This window comes from Halichoeres trimaculatus, unplaced genomic scaffold (genome assembly GCF_033239565.1).
Source record: "Halichoeres trimaculatus isolate MK-OKI-2021-1 unplaced genomic scaffold, fHalTri1.1 fHalTri1_scaffold_10, whole genome shotgun sequence".
Classification (NCBI taxonomy): domain Eukaryota; kingdom Metazoa; phylum Chordata; class Actinopteri; order Labriformes; family Labridae; genus Halichoeres; species Halichoeres trimaculatus.
In genome coordinates this window covers 26690353-26707157 of record NW_027437187.1, presented here as the reverse complement: position 1 = coordinate 26707157, position 16805 = coordinate 26690353, and the positions used below count along the sequence as shown (strand labels likewise).

The 16805-nt window shown below is 43.2% G+C and overlaps 1 protein-coding gene across 2 annotated transcripts in view; it reads right to left on the bottom strand.

The window, feature by feature from the left end:
* Positions 1-16805, bottom strand: part of LOC141796513 (A-type voltage-gated potassium channel KCND2-like) — a 39414-nt gene that overhangs the window by 5773 nt on the left and 16836 nt on the right. Inside the window, exons 3-4 of one of the 2 annotated variants that reach the window (XM_074677678.1) lie at positions 591-753; positions 23-121 (exon numbers count right to left, since the gene is read on the bottom strand). In XM_074677678.1, the coding sequence (XP_074533779.1) occupies positions 23-121; positions 591-753 (262 nt within the window). The remainder of the gene's footprint in view (positions 1-22; positions 122-590; positions 754-16805) is intronic. The other variant, XM_074677679.1, reaches the window with a different exon arrangement.

Below are 16805 nucleotides of genomic sequence, written 5' to 3'. Positions count from 1 at the left end.
GCCGCCGCTTGGTCCCCGTTACCTCCTCCAGCGAGTCGATCAGGAGCCCGTTTTGTTTGTAGCGCATATAGGCATTAGTGCCTCGAATCTTCGCAGCACGGATTCTAGCAAGTCGAGTTTTCTGTTTAAACAAACAGACCTCTGTTTTAGCCTCTGACGGTTTGTCTGTCACACTAATTGGCTATGTCTCCCTCTGGCACCCACAGTATTTAGCAGGGACAGGCTTTGCTTAAATGTACCATTACAGAGAAATCTGCCTTAGCAAACACTTTTCAGGAAAAAATGAACACATTGCTATTGAAAAGTTGCTGACACTATACACTGAAGATCATTTGTTCAGTCATTGTCATTCACTCTCTTATTTCCATCTCCCTCTGAAACATACTCAAGAGGGTTTAGCCCTCCCAAATACACAGAATACAATAAGAGATTAATATTCTGGAGGGTAGTGTTTGCCCTGTCATTCTGTTAGGTGTGGATAAGAAGAGGACAGAGGAGAGAGGCTGATAGAAGCCAGAAAAAGAGACAGAAACAGGGAGAAAGGAAGGAAGGAAGGGAGAGAGGAAACAGGAAAGGGGGTGAGTCAGTACCCTCTGGGCTCGTCGCTTCTCTGCCCGCTGGCTTTGGTGGTAGATACGGCTGAAGTTTGACACTATGACAGGGACAGGCAAGGCAATGACCAGCACCCCACTCAGAGAGCATATGGACCCAAACACCTTCCCCACGATTGTTTTTGGCACCATGTCACCGTACCTGGAACAGAGAAAAACAGACGACAGTGAGCACACTGTGCAGGAAAACAAGAAAAGAAAAAACACATCCCTACAAAAGCACCTGCACCGGAGGCTAGTTTCGTCATGTGAAGTTTGTGTGTGATTAATGTTATTTTTACTCGTCTTGAAATAGTTACAGTGACCTTGGATTATTTCACAGCTTCAAAAAGCAAGTCACACATCTGAGGTGGGTGAGGAATAAATAGGACTTTTGTGAAGTCTCTTCTTGCTGGCCTACTTTTCTACATGTCATCATGATGTTCCTCTTTTGAAACGCTGTTTCATATATAATTACACACCTGCTGGCACCGGCTAATGCTTTCACAACGTGACCAAACGCACTACATATCCCCTGTGACCTGCGTTAGCCAAACAGCTTGTGAAAGATACAGCGAGCGGTATCACATCGAGTAAAAGCAAACGGGAAAGGGAGCAGCGTGACGCCGAGCCCTGGAGGAACACTTTAAGTCTGTGGGCCACTTTTGTGTTTTGTTCTTTTTCCACATCAAAATAGAGCTTAAATATTGAAGGCAGGAGAAAAGGCAGTGAAAGCTCTTTAAAGTGGTTCATGTTACAGATTCCAGCACAACACTGATGCGATCAGTGTATCCGAGCTCAGGAAGGTAATTTCTCAACATCTCTTAAATGTTGAACAGACTGCATTCAGCATGAACAGATTAATGGTTGTGCATGTGTCAGATAGGGACTGAATCATCCCCATTAAAGAGATTAATGCGCCTGTCTTCTATCAGGCAGTTGGACCTGTCTGTGCGTAAGGTAAAGCGAAAATCAAGCCGTCGTCATGATCTCACTTTCTTTGCGTTAGCAGACACATGCAGCACCAATTACTCAGGGAGGGAGCCAGTCTCCTTAGATCAGGCTAAAAGCCTGAAAGTTCAACACTCACACACGAGCAAAATATGATTCTAAACCACACGACATTTAACACCGAGACAGTGTTTTCTTTGTTCGGTCTGTGGGTTCAGTCTTGGCTGACAGCTACATGAAAATGTTGAGATATCACGACTGCTTCTAATGAGGAACTGAAAGAATAACAAACTGATCTGACAACAGTACTTACAGTAATCAGCAGAAAAGCTACATGCTGATGAATCTTTCAGTGACATCAGGGATTCAGAAATGTCAATTATAAAGACTTTTTGAGAAGATTTGTTTCTTATGCTTGCAAGCAGCAGTGTCTCAAGCCTTTGTCAGTGTGCAGTGAAAATGAGTAAATCATAAAATGTTTCTAAAACAAATTTCAAAGCCCAATTTGGAGCTTCTAAAAATCTTCTCCTCCTTCCCTCTGATTGGCCAGTCCTCTGGAGACCTGAAGGGCAGAGCTACAGGTAGACCTTGGTGTTTGAGGCCCACTGCTCCAACATTTCATAAACCAGTTATTTGATAGTTTTGCAATGACTTCATCTTTACCTCCGCCAAGGAGGTTATGTTTTTGGGAGAGTTTGTCTGTTTGTCTGTAAACAACATAACTCAAAAAGTATCAAACAGATTTTGGTGAAATTTTCAGGAAATGTTCAAAATGGGATAAGGAAGAAGTGATTAAATTTTGAAGGTGATCCGGTTCACCGTCTAGAGCCGGGATTTTTTTTAAGTGTTCTTTATCATTGTGTGATCGGGTTGTTTTACCAAATAACTCCACAATAAATGGTGTGATTTCTTTGCAAAACAATATGAGACAAAGCCAGGATAAATTCTGACACATGTAAAAGTACCGTCCAGATCAATCCAATATTCTGGATACTAAGATCTGGAATATGAAATATGTACTGGGTCATCATAATTTTCAACACTGTCAGGTAACAAATTATCGTACAAACTTGCAACTAACACCAAATTGTAGTAGACAGTCTGCTGAAAGGGAGTATAACATTAAAGTAGGACTAAAGTGTTGCGTTAAAATCACAACATGCTTGGCAGAGGTCTGTGCTCAAGGACTGCTTTTCTAGTTTTAGCATGTCTCAAGAAGATCTCATGAAGATCTCATGCATTTGAAAGGATCAGATTCAAAGATTTGTACAGCAAATGAAAATGTAGCAGTTCAAATATTTGCACACGTTGTATGGACTTCCAGCGTTGTTACTCTGTGTTTGAAACATAGGAAGCCATAACACTGCGATGCCCTCAGCCAGACTTTTTCATGATAGGACAAAAAAAAAAACTCATCTTGTGATGATCTTCTTCATGTGATTGAAGTTTTGGATACTCTAAGAAGTATGTGACATATTTTGGTTTGTGTAGGCCTACTCTCAACAATCCAACAATTCACTGGTCAGACCAACTGTGACCACCAGAGTCCACATTGAGCAGGAAACACATTGCTGCTACACAGAGAGGTAAATATCATTTACCATCATTAAATAATTAGAGGGCAGGCTGGTTTCTCCCAGGCAATTAATAGTAGCCGGCACAAACCTGCAAATTACAGCAACAAATCATTTGTACATAACCTGCATGTTTATGAATGGCCCTCTGCAGATACTTGAGTCAACAGGCAGAACCGAGGCAGCGAGGAGAAGTGAAAAGGAATGAATCAGAGCATTTTTGTTTTTCTTGTCTTCTAAACATGGCTCTGTGTGCAGCTGAGGACCAGCTATCCAAAGGGTTGCAGGTGGGAGAGATGAATGATGGAGAGCCTGATGCGCAAATGACCTGAGAAGACCATTAGCTCCTGAGAGGAAGATGAATGCAGGTAGGAGAGGACATCAGCATTGCTCAGCGGCTGTGACAGCCGCGCGTCTCTCAAGTGAAGCGGGCTAATGTGAATGTATCGCTACACGGGAGGTTGACTATTTCATAAATGAAGTTGTCTAATGCCCACGACCGTCTGCTTGAGTCATTAGACTCAGGTTTCCATCACGTTGGGCCCAACAGCCGGGGCTTCGACGGAGCCTGGGCAGAAAGATGTAAAAGTGGACATTTTAATATCACGCTTGATGGGGCTTCATGTACAACAGTTTGCTTTCAAGTTGAGTAATCTCACACAGATGTCATTAGTTTTACAGTTCATTACAGGTCAAGTCATTTTCCTGTGTAATCACAGAGCGAGCCTGACAGCAGGTGTCAATTATAGATTCTGGATGTGCTTCTGAAAGCCTATTAAGAGCCCTACGTAAAAAATGCAGAGCTGCATTCTCTCACATAAATGCAGCCGCTTACATGTGTTTTATTCTGCAGGTCGAGAGTCAAGATGCTGCTAGATGTGAAAATGAGCCTGAACAGCCAACTGTGGAATGAAATATATTGCAGTTCTTTCAGGGAGCATCGTCTTTTGAAAGCAAAGCATAGTGGTAAAAAAAAGAGGAGGGAGCAAGCGCACTCTGGAGAGAAGCACTAACAGTGATGGATTGTTCATAAGGGGGAGGCTGGGATACACAAAGCTCTGCCTCCTGGATGACGGCAGAGGTAGGAATTAGCAGCAGCCAGAGATTAAAGTAATGTTCCTGCTTTGTTCTTGTTGTCTCTGGCTAACAGGTAGCCACGTTCGCTACCCAGAGCTGACATGGGTGAGACAAGAAGATGGATGGCCAGATCTTTATCCACCCCGCAGAGGAGGAAGAGGAGTGTCGGAATGACTGAGTATCAATTCCCCAGTTTCACCCACCTGAAACCGTGCTCCGCTCTTAAAAACAGCGCATTGTGTAGAATTGTCCTACAGTGAGATGACAGCACTGCAGATGAAGCCAGGCATGCAGAGAGAGAAGGGGGGAGAGAGAGAAACTGGGGGTTTGCCTCAGACGGCATCAGGCTGGAAAGAGTGTTTGAATTCAAGAAGCAAAGGATGATCGTCCCCGCCCGCTTCAGATAATAGACCAATCAAACATTCATGAATCCCTGTGTCAACCTGAGTGGCAAAGTTTGTGTGCTTGACCTTAGAAACGGTGCACTATTCCATCAGGAGGTGTTCACAGACAGATTTCTGTAGATGACCTCACCGCCTCACAGCGCGAGTCAACACCCAAAGACACAGACACGCCTGGACACACAGGAAGGCACAAGAACACACAAGCAGTCACAGAAACACGCTGTGTGTGAGAAAGGCCTTTAATTTGACATCTAGTTAAACCAATCCTCCTTCCTGAAAAAGCAATCTTGTTCCTTGATTGTCTTCCAGAACCCTGTGTCTGAAATCTGACTGCCATCTGGTTAGTGAGAGGCGAGAGGAGAAAAAAACAAACAAGATATCTGGATGACTTTACAGACACGTCATTTGTTTATTTCTCCTCTCAGGGTAAGGGCAAGTCTGTCTTTTTGTAAATCAATCAAAAAGAAATGAAATCTTTCATGGAAAATGTGCCTAATTTTAGGGGATTAGACCTTTTCTGTTCGTTGGTGCTGCTGTGCCTGCTCCACGCAAACACGCCGACCTATTTAAGTGTTCGGATGTTGGCAGGAGATAGGAAATAATTATGTAAAAAAGAAAAACTTTCAAGTGAGCGCGTCTCAAGTTTCTGATGTAACCAAAGAGGTCTAAAGTAAGCCCTGCTGTCCCACGGACTGACATGCCAGCGGAGATCACCGCCAACAGCTTAGCACAACTGACAATTAGGATCCAAGAAGGGAGATCTTTCAGCACAGAGGGCTTTGTCGACAGTGTTTAAATCCCATCATCCACTGCCACCTCTGTTATGTTACTTCCAGCTTCCTCTTCCTGTTATTTTTTATCATCCTGTGCACTAACTCACCTTATGTCGAATAAATAGTAGTGAATGAGGAAACTGAAGCAAAAGGGGGATGAATGGCAGAAAAACAGCCTCGCTGTGTTTGATTCTCGGGACTTGAGCGCTCAAGGTCAAAGTGTTTCAGTGAAAAGAAAAAACTCTTATGAGGCCGCAGAGTCTCTGGACTGAGTGGTGCCTTTCTATTAAATCCGTCATGGTAAAGACACAGAATCTCATCAAAGTGCACTTTGATCTACTCCACTTTGATATTTCAATAATAAGCCCCGAAATGGAACTAATTTGATTAATACATTAAGCATTTTGATTCATCATCTGATTAAAATCAGGATGAATTAAGCACACTGTCCTATCTCCTGCTCCATCTACCCACGTTGTTTCATGCCAATAATTACTGAGGGGTCTGCAATCTCTTAATCTGAATATGAAATTAAATTCAATCTCACCTTCTTCCGTGAGATTGGTTTGACTTCATATGGAGCCCATCACGTCCCTATAATTGTGTGCACAGTGAAATTTCATGATTGGTCTCTGTCATGTGTGATAAGTATTCTGCAAATACAAAGGGTGAAAATTGAAGCTGTGCCAAAAAAAAAAAAAAACTGCAGTTCCTCTAGTGGCCACTTGGAGCTGGCTCCAAGAGTATGACAATTTCAGTGGAGTACTGTTTTTAAAAGCTCAATTTTACAGAATTTTGATTCTAAAAGCTTGATGTCAGAAAATGTGTAGATCTCTGTAGCTACTTCATTCATGAAAACTGTACAAAAAGTCAATCAAATCTAACTTGGCTGTCGAAAGTTATGTCAAACCTTTAAGTGGTGGATGGTTTGGAGCAGGTGCGTTCTGCATTCTTTTTTTACTGGCACTTTTGGCTACTTGATTTGGAAAGTTACCTTTGATGCACTTTTTTTGTACCAGTCTACAGGGTATAAAGTTTACAACTATAAAGTATTTTTTGTACATTCTGAAACTTTATTTTTTCATTTTTTTTATTTTTATTTTTTTACCAAACTGCTGGTAAACATTTTAATATTTGTTTTTTTTAAATAAGTTTCAATTTCAGTAATTCCATATACTCATTTTTTGCCTTTTACCCAAAACCAGGCTTATCCCACAGTAGGGCATGCAGGTTAGTGTTAAACAATGGTATTGGATCAGCCAGAAAAGTCGGAGCGGAGCATCCGTACCTGAAACTTCAGCTTATCATGTGTCTGCTTGATGGTGGCTCAAAAAAATCATTTTTAAAGCTCAATTAAGTCAACAACTAGGGGTGCACTGATCACAATTTTCAGACCGATCACCGATCTTTAAAGAGCCTGACCTGCCAATACTGGTTTTGGCCAATACCGATTTTTCTTTTTTATTACTGACAGCATATACTTTCAATGTTATAATCTTATTTTATTGAAAATCATTGAACAATACCTGTGAAACAATAAACCTTTATGTTTTAACTGAAACTACCGATAAAGTATTAACTGAGTTTTAGTTTTAGTTTTCTCAGAGCAAAAAGCAACAATGGCTGGCTGTCAGACCTCCTCAGAGGTACATAAGATCAGTTTCTTACGTAAGGATGGGCCGATCGCCAATCACCCAAAATCAAGGAAACCGGCACCAATCAAACAGCTGGCTGATTGATCGATGTATGTCTATCAACAACCATGATCTTCCTCATCCTCTAACGGGTGCATTTTGTGCTGCTAACTTTTTCCCATTCTGTGCTTCAACAAATTTGCTTTATTCTGCAAGAACCAATCAACGAAAACATTTCCTGACTACCTGCTATGCATCAGAAATGATCCAGCTGACCTACCACACCACTATGAAACAAAACGTCTTAAAAGTTATGATAAAATTTGCACAACCACGGTGTTTCTACAAACTTGAGACCCATACATTCTAGTTAAAACGCAAGAAAATAGGTTTGTTTTCAGGTTTGAACAGCTGAAGTACAACAGACTCAAGCATCTGTTAGTCTAAGGTTGGACTGATGCTTAAAATAGATGAACAGGCGCTGTCCTGGAGGGTGTAATGGGAAAGAGATAGACCAATTAATCAGTCCATGATGACTGGCATTTTGAAATAATTGGCACCAGCCGATGGCTGCACTCACAAGGCCGATTAAAGAATTAAACAAATATTTTCTGCAGCCAGCTCTGTGAGTGTGGCTCCTGTAGAGCGATGCTGGCACTCTCCATCATGTCCATTTTGTTATTCAGCATTTATCTTTCATCTATCCTGCATGTTTTCATTTCATGTTATCATTGTGGTTTTTAGTCAAACCACTGTCTGTCATGTTTGGATGAAGTAAAGAGGCAGGCCTTTGGCCTCTTTGCAAACAGCTACAGGGTATCTGCCTGTCTGTCAAGTCATCCATGCCCTGTCATGGCCAAATTATGAAGTTTAAGAACTTTAAAAGTGACATGTTTTACAAACAGCACCCCCTGTACAGCGTGTGCTGAAAGAGAAATGAGCCATTCAGACCCATGCTTTTTGGACCAGGCTGTCAACATGCTTATTTTGGCTGTAAAACCCCCTTTTTTGCTTGGTGTGTATGTGGTTTCTGGTGTTTCTGCTTGGATTCTGGAAAGACTGCAGTTTCTAACACAGGCTTCAATTTTTTAGACTGAGGGCTGCAGCTCATAGCTGACCAGCTCACTAATGATTGGCACTGACCACTGAAAAACGGGTATCAGTCGACAACTATAAGGGACCAAAAAATTCAGCCCCTTAGCTGCAAAAATAAACAGCATGAAACTCTTGGCTGGAGCTGTTTTTGCTTCACCAAGAATGACTGAAAGTTTGCATCTGTTCCCAGAGGCATATAACACCTCGTGTCGTTGCTCGATGACAGCCGATGATCACAGATGGGCTCTGAGATTGCACAGCCAACACAGTGACCGAACTTTACATCTCAGCTGTGTTCATGTGAGATTTATTCATCCTAACTTAACATCCTGGTATAAAGAGTTACAGCACGCAACAAATGGAAACTCACTCTGAAACATGATGGGGACTTTGCTCATAAACAGCCACAAAACTAAAGTTTAGACCACCAACTCTGAGACGAGCTGCACTGTAGTTGTGTTTGCTCCTTTTGTTCCTGACTTCAAAACATTAAAACTCCTGCCTCAATTGAACCAACACAGAGGTGGGGAAAAAACTGACGTCAAGGCCTCCTACAGTTGGTAAACTTAAGCTCTGGGCAATGTTTGTTAGTGATTTGTTGTATTTTCAGGCTTAAAGTGGACAAATAATTCAACTCCCTCTGCATTTATTGTACAAACAGACTGTCCATCAAACCTGCTCTCCAGTTTTTCATTGAGTAAATATCTTGTTTTCTTTTACTGATTTCTTTGCAATTACTTTGTGTCTGCACTGAGTGTACCTGCCTTGAAATCACACCCAATGTTTGTCATACATTAATGAATTTCTGGCTGCCTTTGTGTGGACTCAGGAGAGTTTTGGGCTTTACAGCACAAAGAAAACTCCACGTGGAGGACTCTGTGTTCTGAAGTAACCCGCAACACGCTGTTCACCTGTCGCTATCCATCCATTTACCTGCTCATAAATTAGCTACAGATTTTATAAATTAATGTTTGCATGCTCCTCTTTCTTCTTGGCTGTCACTTTTTTTCTACTGTGCTTAATTATGGATCCAGAATATCAATGTGAGAATGTGCTGAAGTCAAGGCTTTACAAAGGCAGCCTGATATCTAATGGTTAATGTCACGGTGGCTACATCCATTTAATCTAATTATACAGTCCATGGTGAGGAGTCAGAGTGAACTTTCTTTGAAATGCTCTGAGAGATTCTAAAACAAGACGTATGTTTGATGAAAAAGGCCTTAATTGAGGGAAAATTGTCAAGGTCAACCACTTGTAGCCTGACACAGCATTAGCATTTTTTATCATTTCAAAAAGAGGAGATTGGTGAATTCCAGACATGCTCTCTGCATCCTCAGCATGTCGCTGATAATTCCTTGAATGCACGGTTTCCTGTTTGACCTTCAGCAGCCATCCCATCGCACACCAGGCTCCCCATCAGTGCCTCCCGGGGTAATTTCACATGCTCAGTTTCACACATCGACGGCTTGAACAGCGCAGACGAGCCCTCCAAAGCTGTGAGACCAAAACCTTTCAATTAACCTGAAACCAGATACTGTCACCTACTGTACCCATCAAAAGTTTTACATGACAGAGCGAGGCATTAAAACTGAGCGGAGACAGTGGCAATGTCAGGAAGTTTCACATATCCAGAAACTAGTGACACCTCCCGCAGGCCCGATGTGAATCGTTAAGCTGCAGCAGAGGATCAAAGAGTGTCAGAGTGGACACAACATTAAAATCTTATCTGTGGATTTGACACAGAAGTGATGAAGCCTTACACTGACCAACCACGAAAGGCTCCATTTTTTACAGGCTGTGACAAGGAGCAAATGGAGCAATGCTCCACGACAATACGGCTCTCTGTACCTTCTCCGCAAGGCTGAAAGAGCACAATATTCATCCTTGCTGACAGTTAAATAATAGATGTACCAAAAAAAATGTAATTTTCCCCCCTGAACTCCATCATGCTCATACAACTATGAATTCGGAATCTCAAGAAAATGGATTACACCGCCCGCGTGTCATGGAGGCATACTAACATGAGTGACAAGAAGAGATTCATTTTCTGGTGTGTATTCGAGAAGACGGTGGAATTTATGGAGCGCAGCAGTAGAGGTCTTGAGGGTGGTTATGTCTGAGGCCTCATAAAAAATTTAGTTCGTAAAAACAAGAAAGGAAAGGCTATAGGATCGTTCTTTTCTCTGCCAATGGGCATCATGAATCTGACTTTCCAGTGAGAGGAGAGAAACGCAGCAAACAAAGATTGCTGCATTCGCTGATAAACAATTGAAGAGATATATGAAACTCTGTTTCATTTATTTATTGATGAACCGAATGTAAATGTCTTTGGTGTTTGGGTCAGCGTGTTCAAATATTAAGCACATTCTGTATTTCTCTCCACCATGAACAGACTGTTAAATACTATCTTTGTTATGCCAGGGAGACTGGCAGCAATGCTGGTGGCAAACACCCTGCAAGAATCTTTTAATGCACTGGCACAGCTTCAGCGTGTACTGCTGCAATGCAATCCTCAGGGAGATATAGCACAAAGGCGTCAAGTGTCAGAGGCACAATAAATGAACATGATCTCCAACATGATCCCCAAACGCCACGAATCATTCCTGATGTTCTGCGCAGCTTCTCTGGCTTCAGCCTTGGAGCACAACATCCAAAACACTGTCTCTCCTGGGTTTGGACACCAAAGACTGATGGGATTAGGAGTGTGTGGGCTGATAGGACTGTGCTCTGATGCTATCCACTCAGATATACATCATTATAGCGAGGGGGGGAATCCCACAGGCGCTGGGATTAGCCCGATTTTCACTGCAGGTGATAAGGGAGAGAAGGGGAGGCTGGCAGAACTACACAACATAATGGGGAGATAGGGAGGCTGAGATAGGAGGGAGCCGGAGGACCGCACTGCCTGCTGTAATGCGTGTGGTAGGAGAAACAGAGCACTCGAGTATGAGTAACTGCGAACAATAGCCACGGGGAAGGACAACTTTGAGATAGGTGAACATCTCCGACTCAGCGGGCAAACATGCACAGACAAGATCGCGGTGGAAGAGGATGTTCAAAATGCAGGAAAATGAAGTGTGGAGTCGATGCAGGGGATTGTTTTGTATGCTTCCCACAATCCAGTCGAGTTTCGGTCTCTGCAGAATACTGTGCGGAGCATGTGAAGGTTAGCATGTGAAGGTTAGCATGTGAAGTTCAAGGAAACAGCCATGGCCCACAAGGCTGCTTGCCAGCTGGTGTTAATGCATTGTAAATGAAGACTTTGTGACGAAGCGGTGTCAACGCGGCTTTGATCCTCTAACTGAACGTTCACCTCGGAGTCACAGGAATGACACGGAACCACCAAAGGCCGGTGCAATTTCTCTCTCTCAGCCACGAAGACACAGATAAACCATATAGAATAATCCCTCACGTATGGCTCCGGCAAAGGCACCTCGGCTCTTCCTCGCTCACATATCAAACATGTATTCCCTCAGCCCTCCAAATCCCAGCTTAACCCTCACCCCGCTAAACTAGGCGGCTAGTTATCATCGCCGCTCTGACATTAGCATGCACGCCCTCTCTCATTTGGGAGATCTTCTTAAGAGTCAGGGATGATAAAAAGCTTTCCTCTCTACCGCTCTTCCATTCCTGACTTTGACTCACCCTTCCTCAGCCCGGACCTGCCTGCCTCTAACTATGAGTCGAAGATGAAACGCTTCATTCTCTTTCTTTTTTTCCCCCCTCCTCCTTTTCTATTATCATGCAGTGCTAGCACAGCCCTGCTTGACATTTTTCTTTTCTCCAGCTCTTCTCCAGTCTCTCAGTCTACACCTGCTGACACTCAAGAAACAACTGCTGTCCTATGCAAAAAAGCAGTCCTATTTCTCTGCTATTATATGCCAAGTCACGCTACAATCCAGCTCTTTGTCATCGTTACAACTATCCTTGTGGCCATTTCCTTTAATTACTAGATGATAGTGTTTTCTGTATTTATGGGAGTTTTACAAGGGTTAAGCACCTGTGTGGATCGGAAAGCAGTGCGCTATCCCGCGGACACATAAATGTGGGAATGATATTCATTGTGTGTCAGAAGGCGGTCTGAATGATGCAAGTCTCTGATCATGCAGGATGTGATGAAACAAACATAAATAGACTCAAACTTCATGAGTCTAACTTGTCATGCCATGTTTAGATTGTTGCCCATCCTTCTATACGTTGCTCAGAAGAGCCAGAGGCTAAAAATACATTCCTTCCACGTCAGTATAATGCCTTGATAATGCAATTACAGTGCTTCGGCTGAATGGGGAGGGCAAAGGAACATGAAAGAGGGGCTGGGAGCTCGATGGGGCGCCGCAGCTATGGATTATAAGAGAAACGTGATAATAAAAAGAAATCATCAGACACTCAAGCGATTATGCTAATGAGCTCATTCCGTATTCATCACGGGTTAATCGGCGTGTGGGCGAGGGAGTGGTGGCATTTTCTTGAACACAGAAACCTTTGATCGAGCAAACTGCGGGTTTCCTTCACCTCTGGTGCGACGGCCTGGAGGGGGTTAAAAGTGGAAAAATTAACAAATGACGGAAGAAATGAAGAAATAAAAGCTGTGGTGGTGTTTTCTGCTGTGAAATATTTCCATGAACGGCACAATCAGGATGCTGCTCATTTCACCTCTTACTGGAACACACTGTACACAGGGATCAATGCACATTGTCAACTCGCCCTCATAAGATGAGGATTCAAAATGACCCCTGTGCCCTTTGTTGTGTGGTCAGGTGATAGAGAAGAGGGGAAACGTGAAAGGTCTCGTGGATTAGTGCCTGTGTGTTGGGGAAGGGGAACTGGTCCAGGAGCCTCATCACACTGACAGCAGATTAGTGCTCGGCGGCACCAGAGCAGACGGTGAAAGATTAACTTTGATGTGCGATTCCACACAGAGCAGCCGCTGGATATCAGCTCCCTCCACCAAATGGCCCCTTAACTCGGAGTTTGCAGCGTGTGCATCCACAAGCTACAGGATCTGAAAATCAGCTTTTCTTAGAGGCAGTGTCACCAGATTTTGGGTTCAGTGAATTTCTGTTCCTGGTAATACTGCACCCACATTAAACCCACAGTTACACGCTAGTCTTCTAAATCCCCCAGCTTTGGCCAGTCGTCATCTACAACTGTATTTACTGATTGGTTTGAGTATTGATTTTTCTCTAGGTATCAAACCACATTGCACACATCCTCAGCCTGAGAAGTACAGGGTGCAGAAAAACAGGTACATAATGTCTTCAGCGGCTCTAAAGAAACTTTCTTAAACCTAGAAATACCCTGGAGTGTGTCAAAGCCATGGTGCAAAGCCTGAGTGCAAACTATAAATACGGGGTTTCATTCACCGCTCATGGAAAGGTTAATGAAAGAGTTGCATTTTGGGGATTTGAAATCCAAGAGACCAAGAGTCAGGACTCCTCAGCCTCTGCTCATAAAATTTGTCACTTGTAATGCGTCTCTTACAACTTTATGGAAATCCATTAATAAATCTCTGGAGTATCCCTTAACCTACTAACAGTTTAAACTATTCAGTGTAAATGTCATAAAATAATTGAAAATGCCCCTCACCATCTCTCAGATCTAAAGTTTAAAGCTCTGACCAGCAGGTCAAAACCAAAAGGTTATTTAATTTCTAACGAAGGAAGAAAAAGTTGTGCAGCGTTTCCTTCCCAAAGGAAAGCTTTTGGTATTCATCGTGCTCACATCGTAACAAATCAATCTCTGAGTGCTTAGCTCACTTCATCCCTGACGTAGACTATGAGGATTGGAAGCTCCTAAACAAGTTCGTATTTGGACATTATAGTAAGACTGTTTGGACAGAATACTTTTCCTATTGAGCAGATGAACCCTAATGATGCAGAGACAAATGGTGAAAGCCTAATTATGCAGTCTCTGGGTGTGTTACTGTTCATAGAAAAGCTAAGACTTAACGCCTTTTAGGCCAAATAAATCCCCAGAACTGGAAGAAAGCAGAAAGCCTCTGGATAATACACATCTTGTGGGTAAGATCGATTTTTTTTCTCTCCGGCTCGACCCCAGAAAACTTCTAAATTCTGTTTGAGTTGCAGCTTCAAAATGTCTACATCAGCTATTTTTTTTGGTTTTTTTTACCCCAAACAGCTGTAGCCTCTCATCTCCAAATTTGCTTCCTGTATAAACAACACTACAGTCACGTGCAGGGTAGTAAACGTCTCCCATGAGATTCTGTAGGTAGACAGATATCTAAACAGAAAATGCTGCATATTATTAGTCACAGCAGATAAAGTGGTGATTTAAATTTCTCAGGGAGTGTCTTTGAAATAAACATCACGGTGCTAATTCCAGCCGTTTAAAAAAAAAACAGCTGCAAGTTCAAAGAAGCACTTCAAAAATCTCACAGCGAAACTGAGGGGAATAGCGGAGGTTGGGATGAGACAGAAAGAGTGCTGAAGCGTAAAAATGTACTGAGCGCTCTCTCAGAGAGTGTGGACAGCAGCCAGACTGGCGACAGCAGCGCATACCAGATAACAGCGAGTACCAGGAACCAGCGAGAACCTTTGGGGGAAGCGTTGAGGAAGAGCTGCATCTCCTCTAACAGCTGCTGACTGGCCCCCGAGGGCGAAGCAGAGCTGCTACTAGCTGCAGCCGTATCCACCATCTACCCACCTGCAACCGCGCCCCACACATGCACACGGGGGACATCATTACTTTTTCCATTTCGCTCTACGATACTTCTCCTGTCAAATCTAAAAAAGACACGAAAAATAATAACTCAGGGCCATGGGCGGAACAACAACACCACCACTGAAAGGTCATTTTACCCATGAAAATTGGTCTTTTCGTCCACACAATCTATCAGTCATCAACAGGTTTATTGCTTTGTCTGCTTTCACAGCAGGAGTGGCTGGAGCTTGAATTAAACTGACCCCGGGCCAGAGGGAGAAATTATGTGTACTTAATGACACGACGCCCATTATTTAGAACTTGAGCATCTTTGTCAATGCAGAGGACAGGCCTGCTGATGAATAACGATGTTAACACAGTGAGGACAGGCGGAGTTTTGGCTCCGGCACAGACCGCACCGTTAACAATCGTGACTGAATGAAGGTTATTCATTTTAATCACACTACAGCACGCCCTCCCTCCCACCATCCCAGGGGGGTTTGCTATATTTAAGCACTTTTTCATTCCTTCTGCGTTTTTTTTTTTTTCTCTTTTGGTCTTGGCTGATGGCAAGGCAATTGCTTTGTGGGACGTCTGCCCTTGAAGAATCAGACAACAGAAGGAGATATTTTTACATACTGTAGATGTGGAGTGAGAGCAAGCTGTATCAAATTCAGCGCTTTCCTCTTTGCCTGTGTAGTGTTAAGAAATCAAATCACAGGCACTTTTTCTTCCCCTCCGCCTGCCTTCGAGCTTTCATTCCCTCCCTCTTTCTCTCTTTCTCTTTTTAAATGTTTCTCCTCCAAAACAGAAGTGATGTTGGTTTTTGTACCTGTACTCTAAGATTAGCTGCTTTGTCCCGGGGGGAGAGGGGAAGAGTTGGAACGTTCTCCTCCCATCGCTCTCATTCGTTCGCCTGTTTTCTAATTGGACTTCTCCATCTGTTGAGGTCTACAAATTGTCTTGTGGGGATGCTACAGCTAAAACATCCTATCAAACACTCAAATTCATCAGGGACAGTCTTCTTGGAGCGCTGCCATACCAGGCACTGAAAGAGTAGTCAGTGTGCGTGTGAGTCTGTGTGATGTATAATCAGAGGTCCAGCAGCTTTCAGCCTGGAGATAAGTAGATATACAGTATACGCTGAACTCTGATTTTGAGCTGGCAGGATTGGCTACTTGGAAAATTAATCTATCTACCACACGGCGGATCTGTCAGCACGGGTGACATACTTTAATAAGAATTATTTCACAGGACGACAACGTTGATGGCTGCCTAAAACACGGTGTCAGTAATATTGACTGTATGTCACATGCAGTCCTGATGAATGTTTCTCCTCTGCAGTCCCCACAGATGTTGAGTCAACAGAGGAGATTTTTATTTTCACTCTGAAAAATGGCAAAGTTTTTCTGATTTTCTTCCATTTCTCGCTCAGAGTTTGTTAATGACATGCGAAATTGTGTTCCTGGAGCTTGTCACTCTTTACATCCCATTGACTGGGAGTTGAATACTTGGGAGCGAGCAGTGGGACGTGTGACAGTGTATTTGTGGTGATGATTACAGCCCATTAACTTTGATGGATGCCGTTTCGTAGAAAAGACGAAGGGAGTCGAAACGTAGCGGCGGCGCGGCTTGTTTTTCTGTCACCAACATGTGTGTGCACACAGAATTGTGCAGAGGAGCCTGAAGGAGCAAACTGCTGCCCTGTCCATGCAAAATTGATTTTTGGATCTGAATGAGACCACTTCACCTTTGGAGGTAATTGAATGTCACATTAGAGAAGCTGATTCTGGATCTGTCTCCCAAATAACCTCCAGAGGACAGGAAGGACCAGAGGATTCAAAATCACCACATGTGCCACCAGCAGATACACCTGGAATGTAAATGATGGGATGTGTGTGTGTGTGTTACCATGCATGTCAGAGAGTGCAGGAAAATGAGAGCATCCTGGCCCTGGAATTGATTGCAGTGTCTGGCTTTGTTAATGCGGTAAACTGTGTGGCTTTCTTCTTTGCTCAACTCGGTCGCTTGTCTTTGCCTTTCGGCC